Source organism: Molossus molossus, unplaced genomic scaffold, assembly GCF_014108415.1.
Source record: "Molossus molossus isolate mMolMol1 unplaced genomic scaffold, mMolMol1.p scaffold_m16_p_5, whole genome shotgun sequence".
NCBI classification, from domain to species: domain Eukaryota; kingdom Metazoa; phylum Chordata; class Mammalia; order Chiroptera; family Molossidae; genus Molossus; species Molossus molossus.
This window is the reverse complement of record NW_023425388.1, coordinates 62185921-62212638: the sequence shown is the minus strand read 5'-3', so window position 1 is coordinate 62212638 and position 26718 is coordinate 62185921. Positions and strand designations below refer to the sequence as shown.

At 47.5% G+C, this 26718-nt stretch overlaps 1 protein-coding gene across 3 annotated transcripts in view; it reads left to right on the top strand.

Annotated features, from left to right (window-relative positions):
- Positions 1-26718, top strand: part of KALRN (kalirin RhoGEF kinase) — a 593373-nt gene that overhangs the window by 331664 nt on the left and 234991 nt on the right. For all 3 annotated transcript variants that reach the window (XM_036242841.1, XM_036242843.1, XM_036242842.1), the window contains exons 19-25: positions 634-748; positions 4717-4832; positions 5287-5409; positions 13396-13578; positions 14960-15078; positions 18049-18115; positions 18680-18789. In XM_036242841.1, the coding sequence (XP_036098734.1) occupies positions 634-748; positions 4717-4832; positions 5287-5409; positions 13396-13578; positions 14960-15078; positions 18049-18115; positions 18680-18789 (833 nt within the window). The remainder of the gene's footprint in view (positions 1-633; positions 749-4716; positions 4833-5286; positions 5410-13395; positions 13579-14959; positions 15079-18048; positions 18116-18679; positions 18790-26718) is intronic.

Here is a 26718-nt window from a genome sequence, read left to right as displayed (position 1 = left end):
CTTCATGGCTCCTGCCTTCCATGGCCTCCGTTCCTCCAGGGTACAGCATCATGGGACAGACCTGTCCCCTCTGCCACCCCTGCTGCCGTGTCTGAAAGGGGTGGTGTCACAGCTCTTATTCCTTGAGGTAGAGCAGTATTTCCCAGCAACAGGATATTTATTCGTGTTACTGAAGTGGGGGTTGATTTGATGGACAGGTGAAATTTTAAATGTGGGTAATATCCATTTAGCTTTGGAATGTATGATTAATAGGCTTGTTTCCCAAATATGCCTGCTCGACTCTAAACTAAACTAATTTTAAAGTGACTTACACCAGTGGGCATATAAGAGGCATTCTGGTGGCAGAGAAAACCCAGCCTGAGAGTGAGTGTTAGTAAGGCTGACTCAACTTACCCTCGGCAGGGGATGGCGATTTCTGACTTATCTGTGATGGGAGGGGAGAGGCTCAGGAGCAGTTCTTCACTGGTGAAAGGGCAAGCCTCTCGCATTGGGACTGGAGTGTCCATGGACCAGAGTGGCCTCGGGGCTCTGCTCACCCGGAGCTTCAGAAGCCCCTTCTCCGGGGTCTTGGACCCCATGCACCTGCTGGACCGGGACTCAAGTGCGGGGGCTTCACACCTCTGTCTCCCGCAGGCCTGCACCCTGGCACGGCGGAACGCCGAGGTGTTTCTCAAGTACATCCACAGGAACAACGTCAGCATGCCCAGTGCCGCCAGCCATACTCGGGGACCCGAGCAGCAAGTGAAAGGTCAGTGTGACACGTGCCGGCCACGAGCCGCTTCAGCAGTGCAGACCAGAGGCCGTGTCCCTGGTCTTCATGCCCTCTCAGATTTCCTGGGTTTTCTCCCTGGATAAATAAGAATGAGATGTGGGAAGGCGTGGACAGTGATGATGCACGGGGAATTTTTAAAACATGCGTCAAGATTGGGAAATGAAAAATGATGATAAAAGGTCACCAAAGCTTTTTCACGTATCTTAGCGTCTAGAGCAGTGCTGTCTGATGGGAGTTTCTGAGACAACCAAAGTGGCCAGTATCTGCGCTGCGCAGTCAGTGGCCGCGAGCACGCACGGCTGTGGAGCGCTTGCCGCGCCCGTGCGACCGAGGAGCTAGGATTCTACTTCTGTTGCGTATTAATCGATTTACATTAAGTAGCCACATGTGACTGACATATCAAACAGCACGGCGCTAGGGTATCTTACAGCCTGGGAACGAGACAAGTTCAATCCTGGCTTTGTTACTTACTGCTTAAGCTTTTTAAACTTCAGTTTCCTGATTTAAACATAAAGAAAGATATCTAGACTCTTGCTGCTTAAAATGTGGTCCCTGACCAGCAGTGTTGACATCATTGTAAGAAACATGGCATCTCAGGTCCCACCTGAACCCACTGAGTCAACCTGAATGTTAGCAAGAGCTCCCGACCCCACCCCAACCAGGCGAATTGTGTGCACATAAAATTTAGATAAGCACTGGTCTAGATAATCTCTAAATCCTATAACATTTGTAATTGTATGAAAAAATCAGTAACCTCTAAAAACTACCTATTAGCTGACCACAGTAAGCATAAATTACTATTGGTGGACTCACTTACTCTGGACCACGAAGAGAGTCGCCTTTGAGTGGGTATAGAAGTTAACAAATGTTGTCTTGATACAACAGAGAAATAAAACCCCGGAGGCTGAGGCTAGGGAGGCTAGTGCGGAACGAAGCTGACTTGGAGGGGGTGGGGACAGGCTTGGAGAGCTGCTGAATGGGTGGTGGGAGGGCAGGGGGAGGGGCTGGTCTGCCGTGAGAAGCTGAGAAGGTCAGAGGCCAATGGGAAGAACGAATTTAGGAATCAAAGTCCCCCACAGAGAAGAAGGCAGCAGGCTTCTTTTCCAGGTGTGCTACTGTTTGTGGTCAAGCAACCTAGTGGGAGGCTGGCATGATGTCACCCTCCCTTCCTGCACGTTGCAGAGCATATGTTCTGACTTCCAAATGCAGGTGGCGGCTTGGGTGAGACCAGCTGCCTGCTCAAAGCGGACACTCCACCTACACCTCCATGTGCTAAGGGGGGCAGGCAGCCAGAGAGAACAGGGTTTGCTCCAACATCGTGGGGATGAGGGCACAGGAAAGGCTTTAAGAAAGGGGTAGCCCCGGCCGGTTTGGCTCAGAGCTTAGTCTCAGGTTTGATTCCCGGTCAGGGGCACGTGCCTGGGTTGCAGGTTCCATCCTACAGGAGGGGTCCTACAGGAGGCAACAACCCATGTGTCTCTCTCACGTAGATGTTTCTCTCTCTATATCTCTATCTCCCCCGCCCCTCTCTTCCACTCTGTCTAAAAGTCCATGGAAAAATATCCTCAGGTAAGGATATTTTAACAAAAAAGGGAAGAGGTAAAATGAAACCAGAAACACTAGGGTTTTTGCCTGATCTAGGTTAATTCTGTCAGCTGCCATGGGCCAAGCTCTGACTAGGAGACAGACTGAAGGAAACATAGGTTCTCACTCACTTGCCCAGTTGAAGCTTCTGCCCGCGCGGGGACTACACTCTTCCCTACATCCGCTTCCTTTCCGCCAGCTGCTGGACCCAGAGCAGTGCCCCTTAAGTGTTTGTGCGGGAGCGGTTGCTGCTGCCCAACGACCGAACCGGTCAGTGGAATGCAGCTGTAAGCATCTGTTGCTCAGGAGACCGTCGGCTGGGCATCGGCTGTCTCAGCCGGGCTGGCCTGGCTCCTTCACTGCAGGTTAGGTTGCCTGCTCCGCGTGTATTCCTTCTGGGACCTCGGCGGAAGGGGCAGCAGTTACCAGGGGAGCGTGTAGTGTCCATGGCAGAGACAAGAGGCAAGGTCAGTGCACAGCACACTTCAGGCCCCTGCTATGTGATATCTGTTAGCAACCCCTTTGCCAAAGCAAGTCACATGGCCGCGCCTGTGGTCAGGGGTGAGAAAACACACTTTGTCTCTTTGGGGAAAAACGAAAAAGTTACATGGCAAAGGCATAGGTGTAGGGAGAGGTGAATAATCGGGGCCCATCCAAGCGCTCAGCCTACGGGGGGAGAGAGTCTCCCTCAGAGCAGCAGATTTCCATGGAGCATCCAAAGTACACAAAATCAGCAAAAGCTTTTAAGCATAAACACTGCGATTTGGGCTGTGTCCGGTGCAGAGCAGAGTAGCTTGGGTTTTACAGCCCCAGTAGCCTGGAGACCACGTGGTGGCTGAGGACTCACCACCCTTCCCATCTGAATGCCCCCGGCACCGCCTACACCCTCCTTACCTCAGCCTCGTCATTGTAGAAGGGAGACGGTGGTGCATGCCTCACAACATATGTGCCTGCCTCACCGAGGGGGCTTAATACATACTAATTTTTCATAAAATCCTTATTGTGTATTTTATTGGTATCTAATATAGTTTAGCAGCAAGGAGGAGACAGATGTAACACAAAATAAATGTGATTGTTTCGAGCGCAGAGCCTGCTATTAGAACACTTAGGAAATCTATCCCTGTAGCCAGCTGCTCCTGAAACAGAAAGGAAGCGGAATGCCTTGGACGAACCCCGTCCACGGCCCACGGCGGTGCCCTATGCCTTGTTCATATCCTCCCGCCTAACCTCATTATGGGTAACGTGACCAGCTTTCAGTTTTTCTCATGACCGGATCCAAAGCAATGTGGCAGTGTAGTCCTAGAGGCATGATTCCATGTGGACATGATTCCAGCACAATTTCCTTTTGCCCACGATTTAGAAGTTTGAAAATTGAGGCTGTGCTGTTCCGGTGCTGTGTGCACAGCCGCACGTGCAGGGCAGGGAGTGTGGCACCTGCCTCGGGTTCTCCACGCAGTCCCGCCGGCCCTGGTGCCACGGCTCCCTCTCACCCGGTCCTATCCACGCAGTCCCACCAACCCTGGTGCCACGGCTCCCTCTCACCCTGTCCTATCCACGCCGTCCCGCCGGCCCTGGTGCCACGGCTCCCTCTCACCCTGTCCTATCCACGCAGTCCCGCCGGCCCTGGTGCCACGGCTCCCTCTCACCCTGTCCTATCCACGCAGTCCCACCGGCCCTGGTGCCACGGCTCCCTCTCACCCTGTCCTATCCACGCAGTCCCACCAACCCTGGTGCCACGGCTCCCTCTCACCCTGTCCTATCCACGCCGTCCCGCCGGCCCTGGTGCCACGGCTCCCTCTCACCCTGTCCTATCCACGCAGTCCCACCAACCCTGGTGCCACGGCTCCCTCTCACCCTGTCCTATCCACGCCGTCCCGCCGGCCCTGGTGCCACGGCTCCCTCTCATCCTGTCCTATCCACGCCGTCCCGCCGGCCCTGGTGCCACGGCTCCCTCTCATCCTGTCCTAGAATTCTCAGCAATGGCTGGGATTTCCGTCAAGTCCATTTGCTCTTGTAGTCTCCAGTGGCCACCTGAGTCAGCTGTTATTTTAGGGACTGACACTTCCTCTGGTTTCTTACCCTCAAGGACTAGCATTGGTATGAAAAGAACCAGTCACTTTTAAGTCACCCTAGGGACATACTCTTTCCTCATTAACTGATGGAGCCTCGTGGACAGGCTCCAGCCTCCCGCATCTTGCACCCCTCTGGGAGATTCTGTCTGGACCATGCTCTGGCTCCCTTGCCCCTGATGCCTGCACTAGTCCTGTGGGGAGGCCTGACGGGCACAGTGGGGCTGGGCCGAAGCGGCCGGCCAGATCTGTCCGGGGCCTTCTGTGACCGCGCCGTCTCCCTGCCCACAGCCATCTTGAGTGAGCTCCTGCAGAGGGAGAACCGCGTCCTGCACTTCTGGACCCTGAAGAAGCGGCGGTTGGACCAGTGCCAGCAGTACGTGGTGTTTGAGCGCAGTGCTAAGCAGGTATGTTCAGGGCTTTCCCTGGCTTTGCCTCGGCTCTGGGACAGACAGAGGCCACGGTGGCCGACTCAGGACATCCGGAAGAGGGCCATGGCAGCAGCTGGGGCAGAGGAGGTGGGAGGAGGTGAGAGAGGAGAGAGAGCAGGCCAGTCCGTCCTCAGCCTTCACCAAACACTCCATTTAGAGAGTGGGGGGAGACTCGGGGGAAAAGTACCCCTAACTCACGATGAAACTGGGTCAGTGTAACGGATAAGACATTCTCTTTGTCAGTGGGACATTTCGAGTCTAACAGAGGCTTGTTCATAAAATCAGCTTCCCAGCTACGCAGTGACTGGCATCGTGCCGGAATTTCCCAGGTCCGTCAGGCTGTCCCAAACCGCAGCCTTCGGGGTAGCAGGGCATGTTCCCCTGCTGACAGCTGACTTCGTGGGGACTGGGTGGGTCGTTTCTCCCGCAGGCGCTGGACTGGATCCAAGAAACAGGTGAATTTTACCTCTCAACACATACCTCCACCGGAGAGAGCCCAGAGGAGACTCAGGAGCTGCTGAAGGAGTACGGGGAGTTCAGGGGCCCTGCCAAGGTAGGACGCACCCTGGGCCTTCCCGATCCGCCCAGCTCCCCAGTCTGACCAATTTCACATTACGGACAGGAGAGCAGCCTCTGGCATGAAGACGCTTAACCTCGGGGGGGGGGGGGGAGCACAGGTAGGGTCATGTCCTTGGGAACTCGAGGGGCAGAGCATCTGAGCGCAGGAAGCCAGCTCTGCACTGTGCTTCCAGATGCTCCTCTTCGTGCTCCAGGTCCTGGGACCTGCTGTGGTCCGTGGGACCAAATAAGGCACAGGGATGTGTTCAGGTGAAACGCACGTTGCTGGGTGAGCATCCGCACCTAGCTGCCTATTCTTAAAACGAGTGGTTTGGAGAATCCACCTTATGGGAAGAGCCGGTGGCTGTGGGTGGGCTCACAACACAGGTGAGTTTACCAGTTTAAACCCATGTTGTTTACGGGTCTACTGTACTTCTTCTGTCTGGCCTCAGACCTGCAAATGAGCCAGGCTGGGGTCCTTGGAGACCAAAACGTGCACACACCACACGCTCACCCTCCGTTCTCACTGAGGCAGAGAACCCTGCGGATGGAGGAACTCTCCTCTTCATCTGGTTTCACAACCAGGATTTGATCCGAGGACACTTGGGTCTGAATGAAAATCTGATCTGCCTGGGTTCCCTCTTTGCAGCCTCCTTGTCCCTCCCTCCCGCTCCCTGCCCTGCAAGGGCCTTTCTTGGCCTCACTCCACACATGGCAGGTGCTCTTCCCAGGGAACGAGTTGATTTTGTGTGAGTCCAGGGGAGCCCATCCTGCCCAGAGATCCCTCTGACACGACGGTGAATGTTCCTCTAGTTTGCTGTGGCAAAATCAGGCCCTTAGCCTCATTCCTGAAGCTGCCATTTCAGAAGCAGTCGCCCGCTTGTTGAGTCCTCACTGTGAACTCCTGACAGCGGGAAGCCATCCCCTGCGTTCTGGTGAGCCTTTGGCCTTTTCAGCCAATGTGAAAAGCTGTCAGTCAGATAGGAAGCTCACTTCAGTACCAGCTAGAACAAACAGCACCAGGAAGGTGACAGGTGGCCAGAACCCTTTCCAAATCCAAATGAAATAGCTTTGGAATTACCCACTTTGCATCTATCCACCCCTCTCTAAACAGTGTCAGTAATGAGCCCTGAACAAGCCAAATAGCACCAGCTCCACTGGTCCTACTCACACAGGATGGGTCAGAGCAGACACCCTGAACTTCCTAGGATCCGAAACTGTCCACAACCGAAGAGGAAATGCAGAGAATCATTTAGTCAACTAAATCCATTCTTCCTTGACCATCTTCTTCCTAGCTCTCTCTGCTCTGCTTACACTGTTACCCGCCTACTCGGGTTTCGTGTCTTGGGCCTTTCTTTCCTTTCAACCCATCGGCGCCTCATTGCTGCTCACCTAAAGCACTGTGTGGTCACATCTCCACCCAGCTCAGGAACTGCACTGATTCTCCAGTACCTCCACCCAGCAGCGCCACAGCCTACACCTCACATAAAAGAATAAAAAATTATCCTTTTATGAAAATTCCAGTGGAATGGATGTATTTTCTTTGCTTTTTAAAACTTTTTTTTTCTTTATTGATTTTAGAGAGAGAGCAAAACATTGATGAGAGAGAACATAGATTGGCCACCTCCTGCATGTCCCCCACTGGGGATCAGGCCCACACCCGGAGCATGTGCCCTGACTCGGAATCGAACCGGCGACCTCTTGGTGCATAGGTCAGTGCTCAACCACTGAGCCACACCGGCCGGGCTAGATGCACTTTCTTACCGTCTGCGAGATACCTGATATTTCTTGCCTCTGTACCTTTTCTATACCATTTCTCTATAGAATATACTTCCTTCCCTCTAGTTTGTCCTTTTTTCTTTTTTATTCTCACCCGAGGACATTTTTGCATTTATCTTCAGATAGAGCAGGAGGGAGAGAGGGAGGAAGAGAGAGAGGGAAACATCAATGTGAGAGAGACACATCGACTGGTCGCCACCCACACGACCCCAACCATGGCTGGGGGCAAACTGCAACTGAGGTATATGCCCTTAGCAGGAACCGAACCCAGGACTCTCTGGTCCACAGGCTGATGCTCTAACTGCTGAGCCAAACCAGCCAGGGCTAGTTTGTCCTTTTTAAAAGAACCCACCTTTCTACTTCAGTGCCTCCTCCTCTGCAATCCTGCCTGCATACTAGGATATGGTCTGGCCCACCCTGCACTACAGCCCTTGCCTAGAGAACCCCTAAGACCCCTGGTGTAGACTGCCCTAAACAGTGATCCGTGTGCACTGTTATCCCTCTGTGAGCCCGCGAGATCCAGAGGACAAGAAACACTCTCTCACTCGCCTGACCGTACCTTTTGCATTGAAGGAAGGACACGAACATTTGTGGGCATAAGGGAAAAAAGAAGTTTGGGTAGATTTGAACAACCCCATCCTCAAAATCTGTATTTAATGTGATTCCTTTCTGTTGACTCTGTTGATTCACCTCTTAACTGTTTCTGTTCATGGGGTTTCTTCTCCCACCATCGTGTCCCCAGTCTCGGGCTGCTCGGTGGCAGTAGCTCCCGGACGACAGGTCCGGTGGAGGGCGTCTGGGAAAGGCAGCAGCGTCTGGCCGGGTCCCGTTTTCCAGAGGAAACCCCCTTTTAACTAGGCATCATTGACTTTAATCTTTGTAACCAATGAAATGGATTTGAAATGGAAACCAAAGAAACGTTCAACCACAAGAGAGTGAGTGTGGTGGACCTCGTGGCTCAATGGGCCGTAGAGCATACCGAATGATTAGACTCAGCTCTAAAGAAACAGGCAAGTGCAAGAAACACTGAATATAAAAAGATAGTTTCTAATAGCAGTCCACCAAAGTAGGACTAAAAATAAGATAGAGAGCCCTGGCCAGTTTGGCTCAGTGATTAGAGCGTCGGCCTGCGGTCCTGAGAGACCCGGGTTCGGTTCCCGCTAAGGGCACGTACTTCGGTTGCAGTTTGTCCCCGGCCCTGGTTGATCGTGCGGGTGACAGCCACTCGATGTGTCCCTTCACGTCGATGTTTCTCTCTCTCTCTCCCTCCCACTCTATCTGTACAAAAAATGGAAAAATATCCTCAGGTGAGGATAAAATAAATAAATAAATAAAAATAAGATAGAGAAAACATGGGTGAGGATAAGCGGAATACAAAATGTTCTGGCTGTGGTATGCTGTAGACAGTCCAGTTAGAAGGATACAAGTGTCGTTTTCCTGTCGGGGGTTTTACATTGAGAAGGGGTCAAGGCACATTGACTGATAGGGAAGCTGAATTGACATCTAGAAGAACTCCATTTCTTCTAAAAGCAAAGCTTTTTAAACTCTTCTGTTTCTACGTTTTTTACAATATATTGCTTTTTAGTATATTCACAAAGTTGTGCAGTTGTCACCACTGTCTACTTCCAGAGTGTTTTCAAAACCCAAAAACAAACCCCAGAGCCGTTAACAGTCACTCCCCATTTTCCCCTCCCCGCAGCCCTGGCAACCTCTCATCTGTCTCTGTGGATGTGCCGGTTCCGAACATTTCATATAAATAAAATAGTGGGATCGTATAATATGTAGACTTTTGTGTTTGGCTTTTTCACTTAGCACAGTGTTTTCAAGATTCATCCGTGTTGTGGCACGTATCAGTACTTATTCTTTTTTATGACTGAATAATATTCCATTATGTGGAAATACCACATTTTGTTTAGCCAGTCATCAGTTGATGGGCATTTGGGTTGTTTCCACTTTGGGGCCCCTGTGAATAATGCTGCTGTGAACATCTGTGTACAGGTTTTGGTGTGAACATAGGTTTTCGGTTCCCTTCGGTGTATACCTGGGAGTGGGGTGACCCAGTCACGTGGTGACTCTGTCTAACTTTCTGAAGAACTGCCCGACTGTTTCCCAAAGTGGCTGCATGATGTCACATCCTCACCAGCAACGTACAAGAGTTCAGACCTGTCCACATCCTCCCCGACACTTGTTACCGTCCATCTTCCTTATACCGGCACCGTGGAGGGTGTGAGTGGTGTCTCGCCGTGGTTTGGAGTTACATGTCCCAGGGAGCAGGGATGTCGAGAAGATGCTCTTTTAAACTGGCAGTCTTATCTCTGAAAGTGAAAGAAGCTAGGAGATAAACTGGACTTAATTCTTACTAATGAAAGAGAATTAAGGGGTAATGGAAGTCGCTGGAGCCTTACCTGAACTAAATTGTGTCTTGGAATTCAGACAGCGAGGAAAGGGACCTCTCGGTGTGTCAGGCACATTAGAATGAGAAAAGTGGAATCGAAACAGTTCCGATAAAAGCTGGGCATAATTCTGTTCCTGAGACTCTCAAGAGAAATATGGCTCACGCAGGTGGATATTTTTGGAAGTTTAGTTTATATATAACCACACACTCTCCTCTACGGACTGAATATGAAGGTATATCTCAAGATAACTGTTTTCCCACAAAGGGAGCTCAATAGTTTCATATCTACAAAGAATGTATCAATCAGTACATAAAAAGAATATCAGCAATGAAAGGCAAATTAGAAGGTGATACTGAAAGTATAAGAATACAGAAAAGGCTAAATCTTAAAGACTTATTAACTGTACTAAAGACACCAAAAGGGCTTTTGAAAAACTATATTCAGTGTAAGGCTCACTGATTAGGGGGAGATGATATATTAACTGGTCAAAGGAAGGAAAAGAAAGAAGAAGAAGAAAAAATAACTGCTGAATCCTTTTTTTTTTTTTACGTTTTTTTCCCCCAGTAGATAACATAGAATTCAAAATGAAAATGTTAGAATATACTTTAAGGGACATACAAAGCCCAATATAAGTGAGATGCCAGTTCCAGATTTCTGGGCCCAGATGAATTGTATTCCCCCAAAGGTTGCCTTTTGTCCACAGAATCATGTACATCCTCTGAACCTAGCATTCAAGAACCGCTGCCACCTGACCCTCACTTCATCAGTCCATGTAAGTTACTCTCCGTAGCAAGGTCTGAGTTTCAGGCTCGGGTATGAAGGGGGAGATATTGTATTGCTGTGTGTGGACGTAAGGAAGCTGGAAGCTATGTTGCTGGGCTCCAGGAGCCCAGGACATGCTGAAGGACGCAGCTTTGTGGAAAGACAGGAAATGTGGCTTAGTCTCTCCTCTGGAGGTGAGAACTGGAATGTCACCAAGACGCGGGGCAGTTCCAGCAGCCACTTTATTGGGTCATCTCATCCAGGGCAGCAGGGTCTCTTGCTACCACTCGGCTCCCTTCATGGCTCCTCTCTGCTGTCTGTGTCTTCACTTCTACTCCGCAGCCAACTACCCAGTCCCTTGTCTCTGCATTTCATATTCCCAGAGAGACCACCTCAGCTGACCCAGCTTATTGCCACTGTCCCTGTTTAGGCAGAGGTTTGGGGACAGGATAACTCACAAGTAACTAGCTGCATGTTGATGGGCTGCCCTTGCGGGACAAGTTTTTACCTCTGACCTCGTCAGCTGTGGCCAGGCATGTGGCAGGTGACATGGTGCCACCAGAGTCACCCATGTATAAGAAATCATTTCAGACTGCTCTCAGCAGGGGCTGTGGGCATGGCTGGTGTGCAGTTCATGGGCCAAATTTATCATGTCATTCTTCTCAGTATAAACCCTCAGCTCTGACTGGTCTAGACACACCTCCAAACACAAGACTTAGTCACTTGCTCATTCATGTATTCAACATGTGCGATACGCCTCCTATTTCTAGACAATGCAGATATGAATAAAACATAACTGCTATCGTTCAGGAGTTCATGGTCTAATGAAGGAGGCACATGCATGATTCAACGTGATACATGCTGACGTGGAGGCATATGTGCTGCTGGGGCACACCGGGAGGGGGGACCCCGCTCCGACTGTGGCAGGGGAGGAGGGGAAAAGGGCCACTGGATTAAAAGCAGGGAGTAGTAGGAGCCACTCATCACAGCAGGAGGGGCGTGAGAGGTTCAATTTGCTGCAGTTTAGGGGCCACGGAGAAGGCGGAGACAGTCACCGACGCAGGTGAGGTCACGTGGAGGAAGGTCTTGTGGATACTGCTCATGTTATTGTCTGTTGGCTCTCCCAGATTTCACACGTACCTGGTCACACGCCTTTCTTTTTGTTGACTCTGACTCACAGTTTTGATGTTTCGGGATAAAATTTCCTCTCGTAGGGCTACTGCCACCAGGTTTCTCCAAACCCCATCCCATGCTGAAGTCTCCTGACCAAGAGCAGAGAATAAGTGGGTGTTTCCAGGGCTTTACGCAAAGGTGGATTTCTTGACTATAGCTATAAAAATGAATCTCTGTCTTAAGTAAATAGCAAACCTAAAAAAAATTTTTTCTTTTCAGGAAAAAATACCCCTAAATGCAGTAAGATAGAAGTCCTTAGGATACCGGGTATCTTTTCTTCACCAATTCCGAATGCTACTACTCTTAGCCTTTCCATGGCCAAGATGTCTCTCCTGTCCTCATACCCACTCTTTTCTTCACACCGAAGCTCTTCTGGCTCCGTCCCCACCCTGGGCGCCAGCCCAGTCCTGAGACAGGAGAGACGGGCGCGTCGAGTTGCTGGAGAGCTGAAGCCCGAGTCTCCCTGGCCCTGTGGCAGGCCCGAGTCTCCCTGTGGCAGGCCCGAGTCCTCTCAGCTTGCCTCTCTGCCTTTCTTGGGAGGGCAGTGACGTGGAAGGGGCTGCAGTGAGCCTGGAAAGGCCCCTCTGTCCTTTCTACTCCCCCTCCCGCGATTACCTTCCTACTTCCCTCAGTTATCGAGACTGGAACGGGATGCAAACCTTGGACCTGCTGTCTTCCAGTCCAAAAGATAATTTTACTTCCCAGAGTGTTCTTCTTTCCTCTCCCTTAAAATCTGTTAGGCTTCCCTGGTCGATTTCAGTTTCAAAACCCAAACTTAAGGTAAAAGGTGAGCAAGTATTGACCTGATTGAACACCCTTCACTTCCGTCTTGCCCGACGTGCAGCCCCCTGTGAGACCCTTTCTGCGCATGCCAGTACCCCTCTGCTTTTCTCCTGGAGTGAAATGTCTGCCGTGTAGCTAGAGATACTGCTCATTTTAACATTCTATTACATAATGCCCCGAGTCACTTAACTGCTCTTGGTGAAAATCTTGTCCCCTCTGGGGATATAGACTGTTTGGGGAAAATGAATATCTTTTTTCTTCTTTTGTTTACCCCCCTAACCTGTCCACACAGACCTCTGACAGTAGTGCGAACAGGGTAGGTGTGGAGCAAACTCTTGCTAGAAATGAAATTAACCCAAGACACGTCAGACTTCCACTGTCCTTAGCCCTGGGATGGAGACCCGCTTCATTCATTCTTTTCTCTCTTTCTCTGGGGAAACAAAAGACAGATCCAGGTGGTGGGAGGGACAGAGTTTACTCTTAAATCTGCTGCTTGGATTTCTTTCCGTCTGGTGTGTGCCCCCTGACGCGACTATGGAACAGAGGCACCCCGCCCTGTCACTCACAGGTGGTATGAGCTTGGACGGGCCCTACGCCTATCAGCTCAGTTTTTGTTTTTTTGGTCTGTGGTTCAAAGGGACCCACCCCACCTCTTTCCACCTACCTCCTAGGGATGCTGTAAGACTCAGCTGAGTCTCAGCGGTGACATTAGCATTCTCTGTAAGCTAGTACAGCACTGTATTCATGTAAGAGACTCCTACTCCAGTAATTACAATGACTGCCATGTGTTGCCCATGGAGTTCTCCCTGTGAGCACGGTTTCAGGCACCACCCCAAGCGTTCCGGTTGCCAGCGCCTACCATGCTCACAGCAGCCGTACGACGTGGGTACTGTCATCCCTGTTTGCAGATGAAGGAACTGAGGCACAGAGGGTTTAAGTAATGTGTTCAAGACCCCCCAGCTGGTCAGTGACAGCACTGGGACAGACACCCAGGCAGTCTGTCTGTGCTGCTGTGAGGACGACCAAGGGGGGTGGTGAGGGCCATGAGAGTAATGTCACCTGGTAACCGAAACCATCTTTTCGGGCAGCAAACCAAGGAGAAGGTGAAGCTTCTGATACAGCTGGCCGACAGCTTTGTGGAAAAGGGGCACATCCATGCCACGGAGATCAGGAAATGGGTGACCACAGTGGACAAGCATTACAGAGACTTCTCCTTGAGGATGGGGAAGTACCAGTACTCCCTGGAGAAAGCCCTGGGAGTGAACGCAGAGGTAGGTGTGGGGCTGCCCGGCTGGGCCACCGCGTTTCTCCTCTCCCTCCGTGCAGCGGCCGGCCTTCTTGTGGGAGGAGGCGGCTCCAGAGCATTCTTTCTGAGCACGGACCCCGCAGCACCGGCCTCGCGCGGTGTCCAGTGGAGATGCGTCTCACTGAGCCAGCCAGCCACTGGCCGCAGGCCTCGCACGATTATGGAACTACATATATGTGTGTATATGTATATATATGTACATGTATATATGTGTACATGTATATATGTGTATATGTGTGTGTGCATACACTCACACATATATATACACGGAACTATATATAATGGATATATACATGGAACTATATACATATGAAACTATATAAATATGGAATTATATACATATGTGTATATATATATTGCAAAATTGTCTGGCTAGGGTTGGGCCTTTGGCTACAGAACAGAGTTTTTCTGTGTATAGACTTAACTGCTGACTTTGAAGACTAAACCCTTTATCTTGGCTTCATCAGTACCATCTTCTCAATTATGTTAATCAGCAAATGACTAGAGTCCCCAGTATGTATAATAGTGCTCTTTCAAGAATAAGGGATGTAATTTGTGCAAAGGCTATTTGACATTTCAACTGAAAAGAGGTACTATTTGCCGTGAAGACCGACTTAATTTCTTCTTTATAATAGGGGTCAGTACCTATGAATTAAGAGCTAAACACGGGCTGGCAATTCAGCCCTAGGGTTTCTAATTCTTAAATCTTTAAGTAGGTACCTGCCCTGAGGCAGAGCAGACCGGGCAGGAAAGTGGTCAGACCACTAAAATTGGGAGAACTGAGGTCTAACCTGCGAGACTTTTTTCCCCAGATGTTTTCTTCCTGTATCAATACTAAACAGTGTTGAAATGAGCAGGGACAATTCAGTAATTGTTTTCTATTTCCAAGGGAAGTTTCCTATTTATATAAAAATCATTGCTTTTATTATTTTCCCTTAACAAATGAAAGTTTTCTTGTGTCTTTATGTGTTTCTGTTTCACATATATTTTAATATGTAATAACTAATCTTGGACTAATTGTGTGTGTGTGTGTGTGTGTGTTTAGATTTATTCAGGGCCAAAGTCCTTGGAGAAATATGGCACTAATTATCAAATGTATTCATTGTTTCTTCTTGCTACAGATGTTAGCCCTGAAACATTTGACCTGAACCTTTTATATCTTTCTCACTTGAAAGAAAATGATCACATGAAGGAGAATGCTTGTGGGGGGCAGTTTGGGAGACTCCCTATATTCTCACCCTTCTCCATTGTATCTTTCTTTATTGTTCGCCTCCACCACGCTCCCCAACTCTGCTTAGTTGCTTTCCTAAAGCATCTCCGAGGTGACCTCTGATCTCTCTGTGTAGGATAACAAGGACCTGGAACTGGACATCATCCCAGCAAGCCTTTCAGATCGTGAGGTCAAGCTGCGGGACGCCAACCACGAAGTCAATGAAGAGAAGCGGAAATCTGCCCGGAAGAAAGAGTATGATTTTGGGGGGGGGGGGTGGCTTCTGTCCATCTAGCAGGCTCCTTCTGAACATGCTTGGTTTTCAGTCACCTGTCCCATTTGACAGCGTGATGTGTCCTCAAGACCACCTACAGAGGTGGGAATGGGCATGCATGATGCTTCCACCCACGTGTCGCGCTAACCAAGAACTTTAGGGCATTGCGTAGTGGCAACAATGAATCACGTCCTCCTCACAAAGCATTGCTTGTATACGGTGCTCTCTGTTTCGGCCCTGCACAGTTACATATATCCAGAGATCTTTCAAGGGCTTTATGAAGACTATTTTGACAGATTCCTTTTGGGTAGTGCTGGGAAAAAATAGTGTTTCCTAAGAAGCCCTATTAAGTAGCCCTAGGTAGTCAATTTTATAGAAAATGAAGCAGGACCGCAGGTCCCTTGGAGCTGAAGAAACTAAAGCTGGTCCTGCTAGGTCAGAGCTTGTGTTTTACCGGGGAGTGTATCGGTTTGTCTAGGCTGCTGTGAGTGTGACAGATCAGGTGGCTTCAGCACATACCTATTGTCTCAAAGTTCTGGAGGCTAAGAGTCTGAAATCAAGGTGTTGACAGGGTCGGTTCCTTCTCCGGGCTAAGAGGGAAGGCTCTGTCCCAGGCATTTCGCCTTGCCTTGTAGATGTCCGTCTTCATATTTTCATGGTGTTCCCCCTGAATATTTGCATGTCCAGATTTCCCTCTTTTCTAAGGACACCAGTCATTTTGGAATAGGGGCCCACCCTACTCCAATTTAACATCATCTTAACTAATTACATCTGCAATGACTATCTCTAAATAAGGTCACATTCTGCGTTACTGAGAGTGGGGACTTCAACATATGAAATTTGGGGGGACACGATTCAGCCCACGCAGGGAGGGGAATGAGACCACACTTGGCCAGCTCTTGCTGCTGGGCTCTCGCTGGGGCACTGAATAGCCAGAGGATGTACAGGAAGCATTGGAAATAAAACAAAATGGGGTCGAGGGTAGTGGCGCTAAATTATACAAAGACACAAAACTGTGGGAAGCAGGTGAAGAAAAAGGAAGAAGGTAGAAGGCCAGAAACCCAGTGCAGTAAAATCGAGGACAACTTTCCCAAGCGTGTCAGATTCTGTTCCTTCTGACCCTTCTCTCCCTGTTTACTGAGCACCTACAGTGTACTAGAAACTTGGCTTACGGTCTTGTCTGCCCCCTGCGGCGATCCTGTGTGGTCCGCTGCGTTGTAAGCGGGGGTCCGAGGCGCGGAGAAGCACGTGCTCCCGCTAGTAAACGACAGTCATCATTCAGCTCCTGTGTGCCTGGCTTCAAAGCTCATGCCCTTTCCACTTCACCAATGGAGTGAGGCTGGGAAAGTGGCTAATTAATTCCTGCAAAGGGGACTGTTTTAAATCAGTACTCTAATTTAATAGAAAGGCCACCGCTGCAGAGTACCGCTTTAAGGAAAATCCCGCCACAGTGAAGGTCCAGGAAAAGATGCTGTTTGTTTTCCTATTTCTTGTGAAATTTCCAACAGGGGATACTTGGGGGGCAGTCATTCCCAAAACTACCATGAAAAACCAACATGGTAAATCTAAAATAGACGTAAATACGTGCTTTCCAGGAGGAAGGGAGCCCTCTCCCTGCAGGTGTGCAGCACAGCTTCTCTCTTTTTTATTTTTTTATCCTCACCCGAGGACATTTTTCCACTTTTTGTTCAGATAGAGTGGGAGGGAGAGAGAGGAAGAGAGAGAGAGAGAGAAACATTGACATAAAAGGAACACATCGAGTGGCTGCCTCCTGCACAACCCCTACTGGGGCCGGGGACAAACTGCAACCGAGGTACATGCCCCTAGCGGGAACTGAACCCGGGTCTCTCTGGACCGCAGGCCGATGCTCTAACCACTGAGCTAAACTGGCCAACAGCCCAGCTTCTCTTGATGGGAGACTGAAGAGTGGTCACTTAACATTGTCTACTTGTGATCACACCGTGCATCATGCACATCCGTCTGGGTGGAAGCGAGCCCATTACAAACAGTGTTGGAGGGCACAGGGTAATCCAGGGCAGCAGTCAGCACACTGTGGCCTGCAGGCCAAAAGTGACTCTCCACTGCTTTCTTAAAAGTTAGACTTATTGCGTGACATTGGCTAATGACCACCTGTTTTATATAGTCTGTAAGCTACAGATTTTTTTAATATGCTTAAATGATTGAAAAATATGAAAAGAAGAATATTAATGATGTGAAAATTAAATGAAATTCTTTTGTGTCCATAAAGTTTTATCAGGACACAGCCATACTTCTTCTTATTATTCTTATTCTTCTTATTATTATTATTATTATTTTACACATTGCCTGTAGCTCCTTTCACATTACAACAGCAAAGTTGAGTGGTTGTAACAGAGAATGAATGACACACAAATATACCTGACTCTTTACAGATAAAAGTTGGCCAACCCCCAGTCTCGGTGGTGGTGTCTTTGCATTGGTTTATTTTTAGCTTTTAAATCTGGTTTAACTTATGGTACTGTGAATCGTTTGGTGTAAGCCAACAACTCTACTAAGCATAAATCATCGTTCTGTAAGAGAAATGTAGAAGCTGAGGTCAGAGCTGTCTAGTCGGTGAGAACGGATATGAAGGGCACTGCATGCTTGTGCTCACATGCAGACACACATGCCATCGAGCAGTCGTGCATATCAGCGCAGAATCTCTGAATGGAAGAACCGGGGTGGAGAGGGGAGGGAGAATGTGGAACTAGCTGAGCACAAAGGTGCCAAAGGGTACAGAGCAAATGATCAGTGCAAGGGACTCGGGTGGTACTCAGAGGCAAGGAGCTCCGAAGAGAGGGAGAGACGTGTTTAGGTGAAGTAGAGAAATAGGAGACTCAGTAATGTCATGCATGCTGGGCTGGGGAAGTGAGGTCTGAAGGAAAGGAGGTGTTCTATCTCTGACCAACTAAACGCCGCATGTTCCCTCCTAGATTTATCATGGCTGAGCTGCTCCAGACAGAGAAGGCTTACGTACGGGACTTACACGAGTGCCTGGAGGTAAGTCCCGCAGTCACCAGTTTATAGCTGTACGAGAAAAATGACATCCTTGACAGTGCCAAGTCCTGGAGAGGCGCTCAGTGCGCTCTGTCTTCTCCCAGAGCTTAAGGAGTAAAAAGCCGGCTGGAGGAAATCTTTCTACCGGGGTCAATAGTAATTGCATGGAGATAAAGTGCTTTTGAAAAGAAACTTTTCTCAGACTTGAGCTAGACCCAGCAAAGAAAAGTTTATAAGACCCTTGAGTTCAAAATAACACAGTCAGTGAACTTGAGTGTGAAAATCTGCACCCTCCCCTCAACATACTCGCACATGCACATGTTTAATAAATAAGACTGGTGTGGAGTTTGTGCTGTTGCTGAAGGTCGTGGTGCGTTTGCCTGGCCACAGGTGAGAATCACGGAAATCCAGTTTTCTTTCTTCCCACCCTGCTGTTTGCCATCTCACTTTTACCCGCTGCCTGCGTTGCCGGTCTGAGTCTCACTCTGCGAGTGTGAAGGCCTGTTTGTTTCATCTGTGTTTCACGTGGCTCTTCTTGCCGGTGATGAAACTGTTGCTGTCTTACAGACCTACCTGTGGGAAATGACCAGTGGTGTGGAGGAGATCCCCCCTGGGATCCTTAATAAAGAGCATATCATCTTCGGCAACATCCAGGAGATCTACGATTTTCATAACAAGTAGGTTGGTGGAGGGTTTCCACGGAGCACACTTAAGGTCGTATGTGCCCAACAGCAGGGCTTCCCAACACGTGGATCAAAGCTGCTTGGAAAATCTCGCCTAGTAAACTGTTACCTGTTAAATTTCCTAAGTCCGTTGCTGTCAGTCCTCTCTCTCACTCACCATATTTCTCCACAGCTGTACAAAATTCCTGGTGGAGAGAAGTGTTCAGCAGTGTTCTCCTTAGAGACCTAACTGGCAACATCTTTGTACCTAATCAGAATCATAGCCAGGCTTTGAGGAAGTAAAAGTAGCTTTTCCTCATTAAAACTGTGGGCAGTCCTGACACTAGAATTCACATGAGGCTAACTGTTCTACCTCGTGAGCCTTAGGTTTCAAATTCCACCGCTTCCGTTCAACTTAAATATTTCCTCCCAACTACCGCATCATCTCAACCAAAACAACACATAGTAAAGATAGATAGACGAATAGATACATAAATAATCAAAATACCTCATAGCCTAGAGCAGAGACCATCAACTGACCCTCTGAGTTTTGTTGAAATAAGTGGCATCCTAGAGCCCTAAAACCTCACAACTCATTTTGTCCAGCTCCCAACTGGATTTAAGTATCTTTTCCACAACACTCTGCACCCCATGTTCCATCGTTAACCAGGGGTCAGCAAGAACATTGGTTATTTAGTTACATAACGAGCTAATGGAAGTAACTCAGTTGCCAAAATACAAATAGGGAATCTCAAAACACAAGAAGTAGGGTGGTATAAAGTCCGAAAGCTCACTCAGAACCCTGCTCCAGAGAAGGGAAAAGAGGCAGAGGTTCAATGTTGTAAGATACAATTCTGAGGATGTCCAGAAGTCAGACCAGTCAAGGCTTTCGCTGAGTTAAGTAGTCGTGCTGGAGATAAAACCGCCAGCCCCAGGAGCCCTGAGGAGGCCACGGGCCCAGGTGCAGAGCCGCCTTGGGCGGGGCTGCAGACCAGTGCTGCCCAGCAGAGGGCTCTGCAGTGGTGGGAATGTCCTGGGTCTGTGCTGTCCAGTACCGTGGCCACTGGACGTGTGTGGCTACTGAACACTTAGAATGTAACGAATGCTACTGAGAACTGAATTTTTAACTTTACTTAATTTGATAAATTTAGATGGCGGGTAGCTGCCACATTGACCAGACCAGTTCTAGAGTCAGACCTCAGTGTGGCCCTTTGCTAAGAATGAGGAGGAGGCAAGAGCTAGCTGTAAAAGAACCCTGCGTTCTAAACAGTCTCATCAGGGGTGGGGGCCACGCCTCTCTTGTCAGCTCCTGATGATTAATCTAGTTGTTATCAAATGGCATCAGCTTAAAGAGACCATAGACGGTGTAGTTAACATAGACATGTTAACCTTGTCAGACTGTGTAAACAGTAAGCTCCAGGCAGATAAACCATCTGACTTTCTGGAGAACTTAATAAAAGTTCCCAGTCTTTTTTACCACAAATTTTAAGTCTCCATGTGGTCTGTTGAAAATCTTCAGACATAGAAATAGTCCCTCTTCATGCCTATTTAATAAGACCCCAGGAAAGCCATTTTTGACCGATTCCAAATTCTGTCATCTGAGCCCAGCTCAGCATTATTCCATCTCCCCCAGGACGTCTGAGAAGACGGGACTGGTAAGCAGTAAGTCACGTTACTTGACTTTTCTGATGTATGATCTCCGGGATTTAGTTAACAAGTCTCACTTTCCTCTTATTCTTACCAAATTGTCTAAGTACTGAAGTATAGAAATCTAGAGATCATAACATGCACTTCCTGTGAGCTGTAAATCAATGTGTAAAGGGAAAGGATATTTATTTTAAAATTGATCAATTATAACAAAATATTTAACACAGCCATGCCTCTTGTCTGGTTTCACAATGTCACTCTACAACATTATGGCAAGCAGTGTTTGGTTCGTTTTTAAATAGCTGAAAGCTACCTGCCAGTTACAAAGTATAGTCTAAGAAACCCTTGTACACAGGTTAAGTTATGCCTTAACTGGTTTGGTTCAGTGGTTAGAGCGTCAGCCTGAGGACCAAAAACTCTTGGGTTCGATTCCAGTCAAGGGCATGTATCTTGGTTGTGGTTAGATCCTTGGCCCTGGTTGGGGTTGTGCAGGAGGTAGTCAATCAATGTGTCTCTCTCACATCCATGTCTCTGTCTCTGTCTCCCCCCCCCCCCCCGTCTGAAAAGTCGATGGAAATCTTTGGGTGAGGATGAGTTCAACCATATAGAATGCTGCATACTGTAGAGGAATAAATTCAGTGATCAAGAACACAGCTACCAAGCAGACGTTACCTACTTACGACATTACAAAGAAACAAGAAGGAAATAAAAACCAACCTCTGAGCAACTAAAAGAGCTATCACAGGATAAAGTTCCCCCCTTTCCACAGAGCACCTTTGTATCCACTCTAAAAGCCACTTTACCCCCTGGTTAGGTTGTTTCGAAGCTCAAGCAATTTACAGAGAACCGAATAAGAATCAAGACCTTGAGCAAGTAGTTTAATGCCAGCAGCATAAAGTGAAATCTGACAGGAAAGAAAACAAACTGCAATAAAAATAGGCAAAAGAACCCAAAATATCAGAGTGGTCAAAGGCTATTATACAGCATTGATATAACAATTACAGAGCCTAGCACAGCCGTGGTCTTACAGGATAACATAATAATTGATATTATTAATAACCCTGAATCATTAGTATATTCTGTATTAAAAAAAAAACCAAGTAACACATTGGAAAAGCTATCCACACACAAAAAAAAAAGTTTTAAATTATCTACAATTTAAAGGAACATCTGAGAAAATCAAGTATGTTAATTTCCTACAGGATCTGGAGGGCTAAGGCTTTACCCATAATGTATGCTTTCTACTTATGCCATACAAATGTTGATTAATGGAGAAAGCATAACACTTCTACAATCTCTAATAAATGAGCGACAAAGTGACAACCCAATTTTGAAAATGCAGGAACTGTGAACTCCATAGGAGACCGTATCTTTCATTGTATAACCACAGTATCTGGCACACAAACTTTCAGTAAATATTTGTTTGATTGATGGATGGATGGTTGGATGGACTAAAAATAGAATTCCAATTTGCAGGCTTATAGCTAATGTCATTCAAGTCATAATCCAGTCTTTTGCTTGTGAAAGTCTCAAGACAGAGAAAGCCATTTGGTATGATTTTCCCCATCACTACCAGAACCTTCTGGACCAGCAAAATGATTGAACATCTGAATGGAGGAGTTTCCGGGGTGCTTCTTAGTGGCAGGACCATACAATGATCAGACACCCTTCAGGGATTGTTTTCAGAAATGGTTGCTTTTTAACCTGAGAATTTCCAGGGGTTCTTTTTAACCCCAGTTGTTTAACCCCAATTATAACTCCAAAGTTATAATTAAGTGCTATCTTACAAAGAAACATACTCCTCTCGTTTCTAGTGCATAGCTCAGGTTATCTGCCAGTATTCCATAGAAGGAAAGAAAGAGGGAAGGAGGGAGGGAGGGAAGGAAGGAAGGAGGGAAGGAAGGAAGGAAGGAGGGAGGGAGGGAGGGAAGGAGGGAGGGAGGGAGAGAAGGAAATAAGGAAGGAAGGAGGAAGGGAGGGAGGGAGGGAGGGAGAGAAGGAAGGAAGGAGGGAGGGAGAGAAGGAAGGAAGGAAGGAAGGAAGGAAGGAAGGAAGGAAGGAAGGAAGGAAGGAAGGAAGGAAGGAAGGTCGGGAGATGGAGGGTTGGGGAGGCAGAGGGATTGAGGCTGACACTGCCTGGATAACCCAATTAGCTGAGTCACTAGGAAATTAGTACCTAGACTAAGGGTGATAAGGTATTGATCATTTTAAATGGTGTCATTTTGAAAAATTACTACCAAGATTAATTGTGTGTGTGGGTATCTTTCTCAAGAACCTTTGTCTGTATAGGTATTGAATGGAGAAAATCCCAAGCACCAAAATTTCTGTAAAGAACAACTCAATATGTAGAATTTAATACCTACAAATAGTGGTTTTAACACAAATTGGAGGTTCCCATGGAATGAGACTCATTTTTGCCCTCCAGTCTCTTACACTACATCTCTTTTCTACAGAACTAAATATAAAGATCATGAAACATATCTACTCAGAACTAGATTGAGTCCTACTGCATGTTGCCAAGCGTTCCAGGAGCACTCGGGTCTGATAGTGTACTCCGTAAACGGGTCTCCAAACAGCTGTGGTTGTGTAATGCGGTCCCCCCTTTGACTGACATATAAGTCAAAGAAAGTACTTTGTTTGCCTTGATTACTAGATTTTTAGCTTTGGTGAGGACAGCTGTTTGTTTAAAATATCCATCACCTTCAGGTAAATCTGAACTTTACTTTTTCCTTTTCATTTGTTTGGAGATATGGCCATATATGTGAGTCTGAGCAATAACATTTTAATACAATCTCTGCTGTCAGGCTCAGAAGGTTTCCTTCACTATCAAGTAGTTATTTTTCAAAATCACATCCTCACACTGTGTGATGCGAGCTGATATTTTAGGTTGGGCCCTTATTTTCCTCCCCCTCCTCCTCCCCCAACTCTTCCTCTTTAAATGCTGATTTATGGGCACTGTGTTGATTTTACAACCCCTTGAAACTCCGTGGGCCAGTCCACAGCCACAGGCGAGGCGCTGGCTCCACCAGGTGCCGAGACAAAGGATGTGCAGCCTGCGAGCGGGCAGGGTTGCGCGTGGGCTGCGGCCCTCCCAGCACACAGCCCTCGCCAAGATACCCATATTCTCTGCTTTCTCTGCTGCTTCTCTCCTCTGGATGCCTTCGGCATTAGTTTTATCCAATTACAGAAAGTCATAAAATAACAGAATATGAGAGCCTGGGAAAAAACCCTTAAAGATAATCTAGTTCTTTTCTACTCCCTTGTTTCATAGAAATCGGAGCTTATAAAAGTTGGTGACTTTCCCAAACCAATCAGTAGCACAGCCAAAGAAATCAGGTCTTTATAACTCCCTATTGCATCACACTGTCATTTTCTGGATATCCATATGTCAAGGAAAGAGGAAAGGGGAGACCTGTTGTGATTTTTTGTGGCCCCAAACCCTCACTTGAGGGATACTGCAGGCCTCACACAGCCCGTCCGAAAGGCCAGACAGAAATAGAGCTGTGGTTTGCTTGGTGTTTGGTTTTGCAGCGTGCTGTCAACATTGGTGCTGGTTATAAATATGGTGGAATACCCGAGGCCAGATAAAGTCTAAACAAAGCTTTAGGTGTGTCAAAGTAATGTAATGTTAGTTGTGTGCACTAACTGCTTGGCATCCATGCCTAGGTGCTAAACAGAACGTTAATGGATATGTATAACATTAAATGTGAGGTTAATTTTTATATCGTATGTTAACATTAAACGTGTTATATACCTATGCAGATAGTTCTTGATTCATCTGATCACACAAGTTCAACCAAATTAGGAACTGTTAGCAAACCCTACTGAGCAGGTAGCAGTGCAGCAAGGTGAACTGCTGCTTGAGGTTGGAGCCTGAGGGTGGGGATATGGTGAGCAGGAGTCCGGCCCCGCACACCTTTCGCTGGCATCTCCAGCCCAGGCTGAGGTTCCTGGTGAGCGATGAAGGGGCAGAGCCAGGTGATTCTCATGGCTCAGCCTGGGCAATCAAACCGTGCTGAAGCTCTGTGAATATCCCCACACCCTCCTCGGGGTGCGCGTGCCTCTACATTAGCTTAGTAGCTGCTCCAGTGTGCTAACCAGCTGTCCTGGCCCCGGCGGTCTAGAACCTCTTCTAGGCTAGGCTCTGAATCTGTTTGGTCCCTGAGGGGTTTTTTAGACATGGTCTCTACCTCTACTTGTGTGAAAGCAGTAACCAAGCCCTGCTTTGATAAGGAGGCAGTGTCCTGTACCTCCTGCAAATAAGCGAACCTGCTGCCTTCCTCCCCACCTGACCAACTTTGTGTATCCTCCTCATTGTTCTTCCCCCCACGCCACAGCCCCTGCCGTGATTCTCCTTCTCACCGCCTCTGGCATCCCAACAAATGTACATGCCCACGAGTATGTGCACGCACACACACACGTGTGCACACACGCATACACAAGGCCATCAAATCTATTCATGCAGACGGCATCCTTTGAGTGCTGGCCGCACCTTGATGCCGAGGTCTGTCTGCTGGACCACCTTGGGAGGCTCTCAGAGAGGGAAACACTTCTCCAGAAGCACTGAGACTATCAGCCAAATTTATCTCTGGAGAGAACAAAATCAAAGTGACTCAGGGTACCTTTGAAATAGTGCTGTTTCCATGGTGCTTAATGATAAGCCTCAGAAAGCTTTTCTGTCAGTAAGTGTTCTGTGCAAAGCCAGAGGGAAGCATTTTCTTCATGAAACAACTGCATAATATATTGCATTAGAATAATTTAATAGAGCAATGACGTTGCTTAGATCTTGGCATTTCTTTAAAAGTTTTATTCAAATAGCCTAACATAAAAAAAAATAAAAAATAAAAAAATAAAAGTTTTATTCATACCTGAAAGAACCGCAGACACTTGCATAAACACTTAAACTACTTGCTTTGCTTATTCTCTCATGATTTATTACATATAATAATTGAAATGGTGAGGAACAAGCTGTTGCTATAAAACAGATGAGATGAATTATTTCCTCCTTTATGAAGAGTTCTGACCTCCCGGGCTTTCATTGAAACTTACCATGTCTATTTGAAGTAGGTGGAGTGATATTGATCAGACTTACATAATCTGTCATCTTCATAAGCTTCAAATTTAAAAGCAAAGTAGACTTCAATATTGCCACTTGCCTTCAACAAGTACCTTGAGATTGTAGTGAATATTTTACTCGAAGTTATGAATTCATAGGCTAGCACAAGATAGTTTCCTTAATTCTTAACTCGTCATTTACAATTTCGATCATGCAGAGTCAGTGTAGGGTCTGCCAAGTGGAAGCACACTGGCATTTTGCAGTGACCTTCAAATGCTGGTCTACGGACTGGATGCATTAGGATTACCCAGAGCAGACCCTCAGATCCTATCCCAGGTGGCATGCACAGCCAGGTGTGGGGACCACTAACTCGGTTTTCCAAGAGTGTTCCTGAGACAATCTGATACTCCCTCCAAAAGTGTTCCTCTCACAGAGAAGTGTGGGAAGCACTGCAGAGACTTGAAATGTACCTGATCGTATTACAGGATTGTGGCAGTCCTGCAGGAAGGAAACCAGCTCCCTTTCCCAAACTAAAATGATGTGTGGCCTTGGAATTCAATTTTTACACTAACATCCAATCAAGATTTTCCCAGGATATGGTTTAGTGGAAAGTAATCTACTATAGATTTTTTAACAGGAGCTTAGTAGGGGGAGCTCCCTGAATATGTGTCTGTGGGGGAGAGTGTGAGATACGTATGTTTATCAGAGAGAGTGTGGTTCTGTCCGGACCCGGAAGCACTGATCCTGAAGAGCCGGTGTTTACCTAGTGCCCACTGCATGGTAGGCACTGGGTTGGGGTATTTAACCACATGCATTTATTAAATTCTCACAACAGCCCCAGGAGGGTGTTCTTTAAAGATGAGAAAATGAAGCCTTAGAAGACTTCCTTACAACTGTGACTAAGTGTGAGCTCTGCTTTACCTTGTGCTTGGTTGTGGGAGGATAAGAAAGTGAGACATGGATCAGAAGAACAGACTAGTGGTGGTGGTTGTTAAAACCTGCATTTTCCAGAAAGGCATTAAATGTAGAAATCATATGCTATGCATTTAATTCATTTTATAGTGCTTTCATTTTTGAGGATTTTCAAACAGCATCCTCCCATAGGTTTTTGATAGCTACTATCACAAAAAGTCGGGGCATTGCTCTATTTAAATCACCAGGAATTTTAGTAAAAGTGCTAGCACTGTTTTCAACATCTAGATCAATGATCAGTTTTCTGGTTGTAATTACCACTGTTTGTT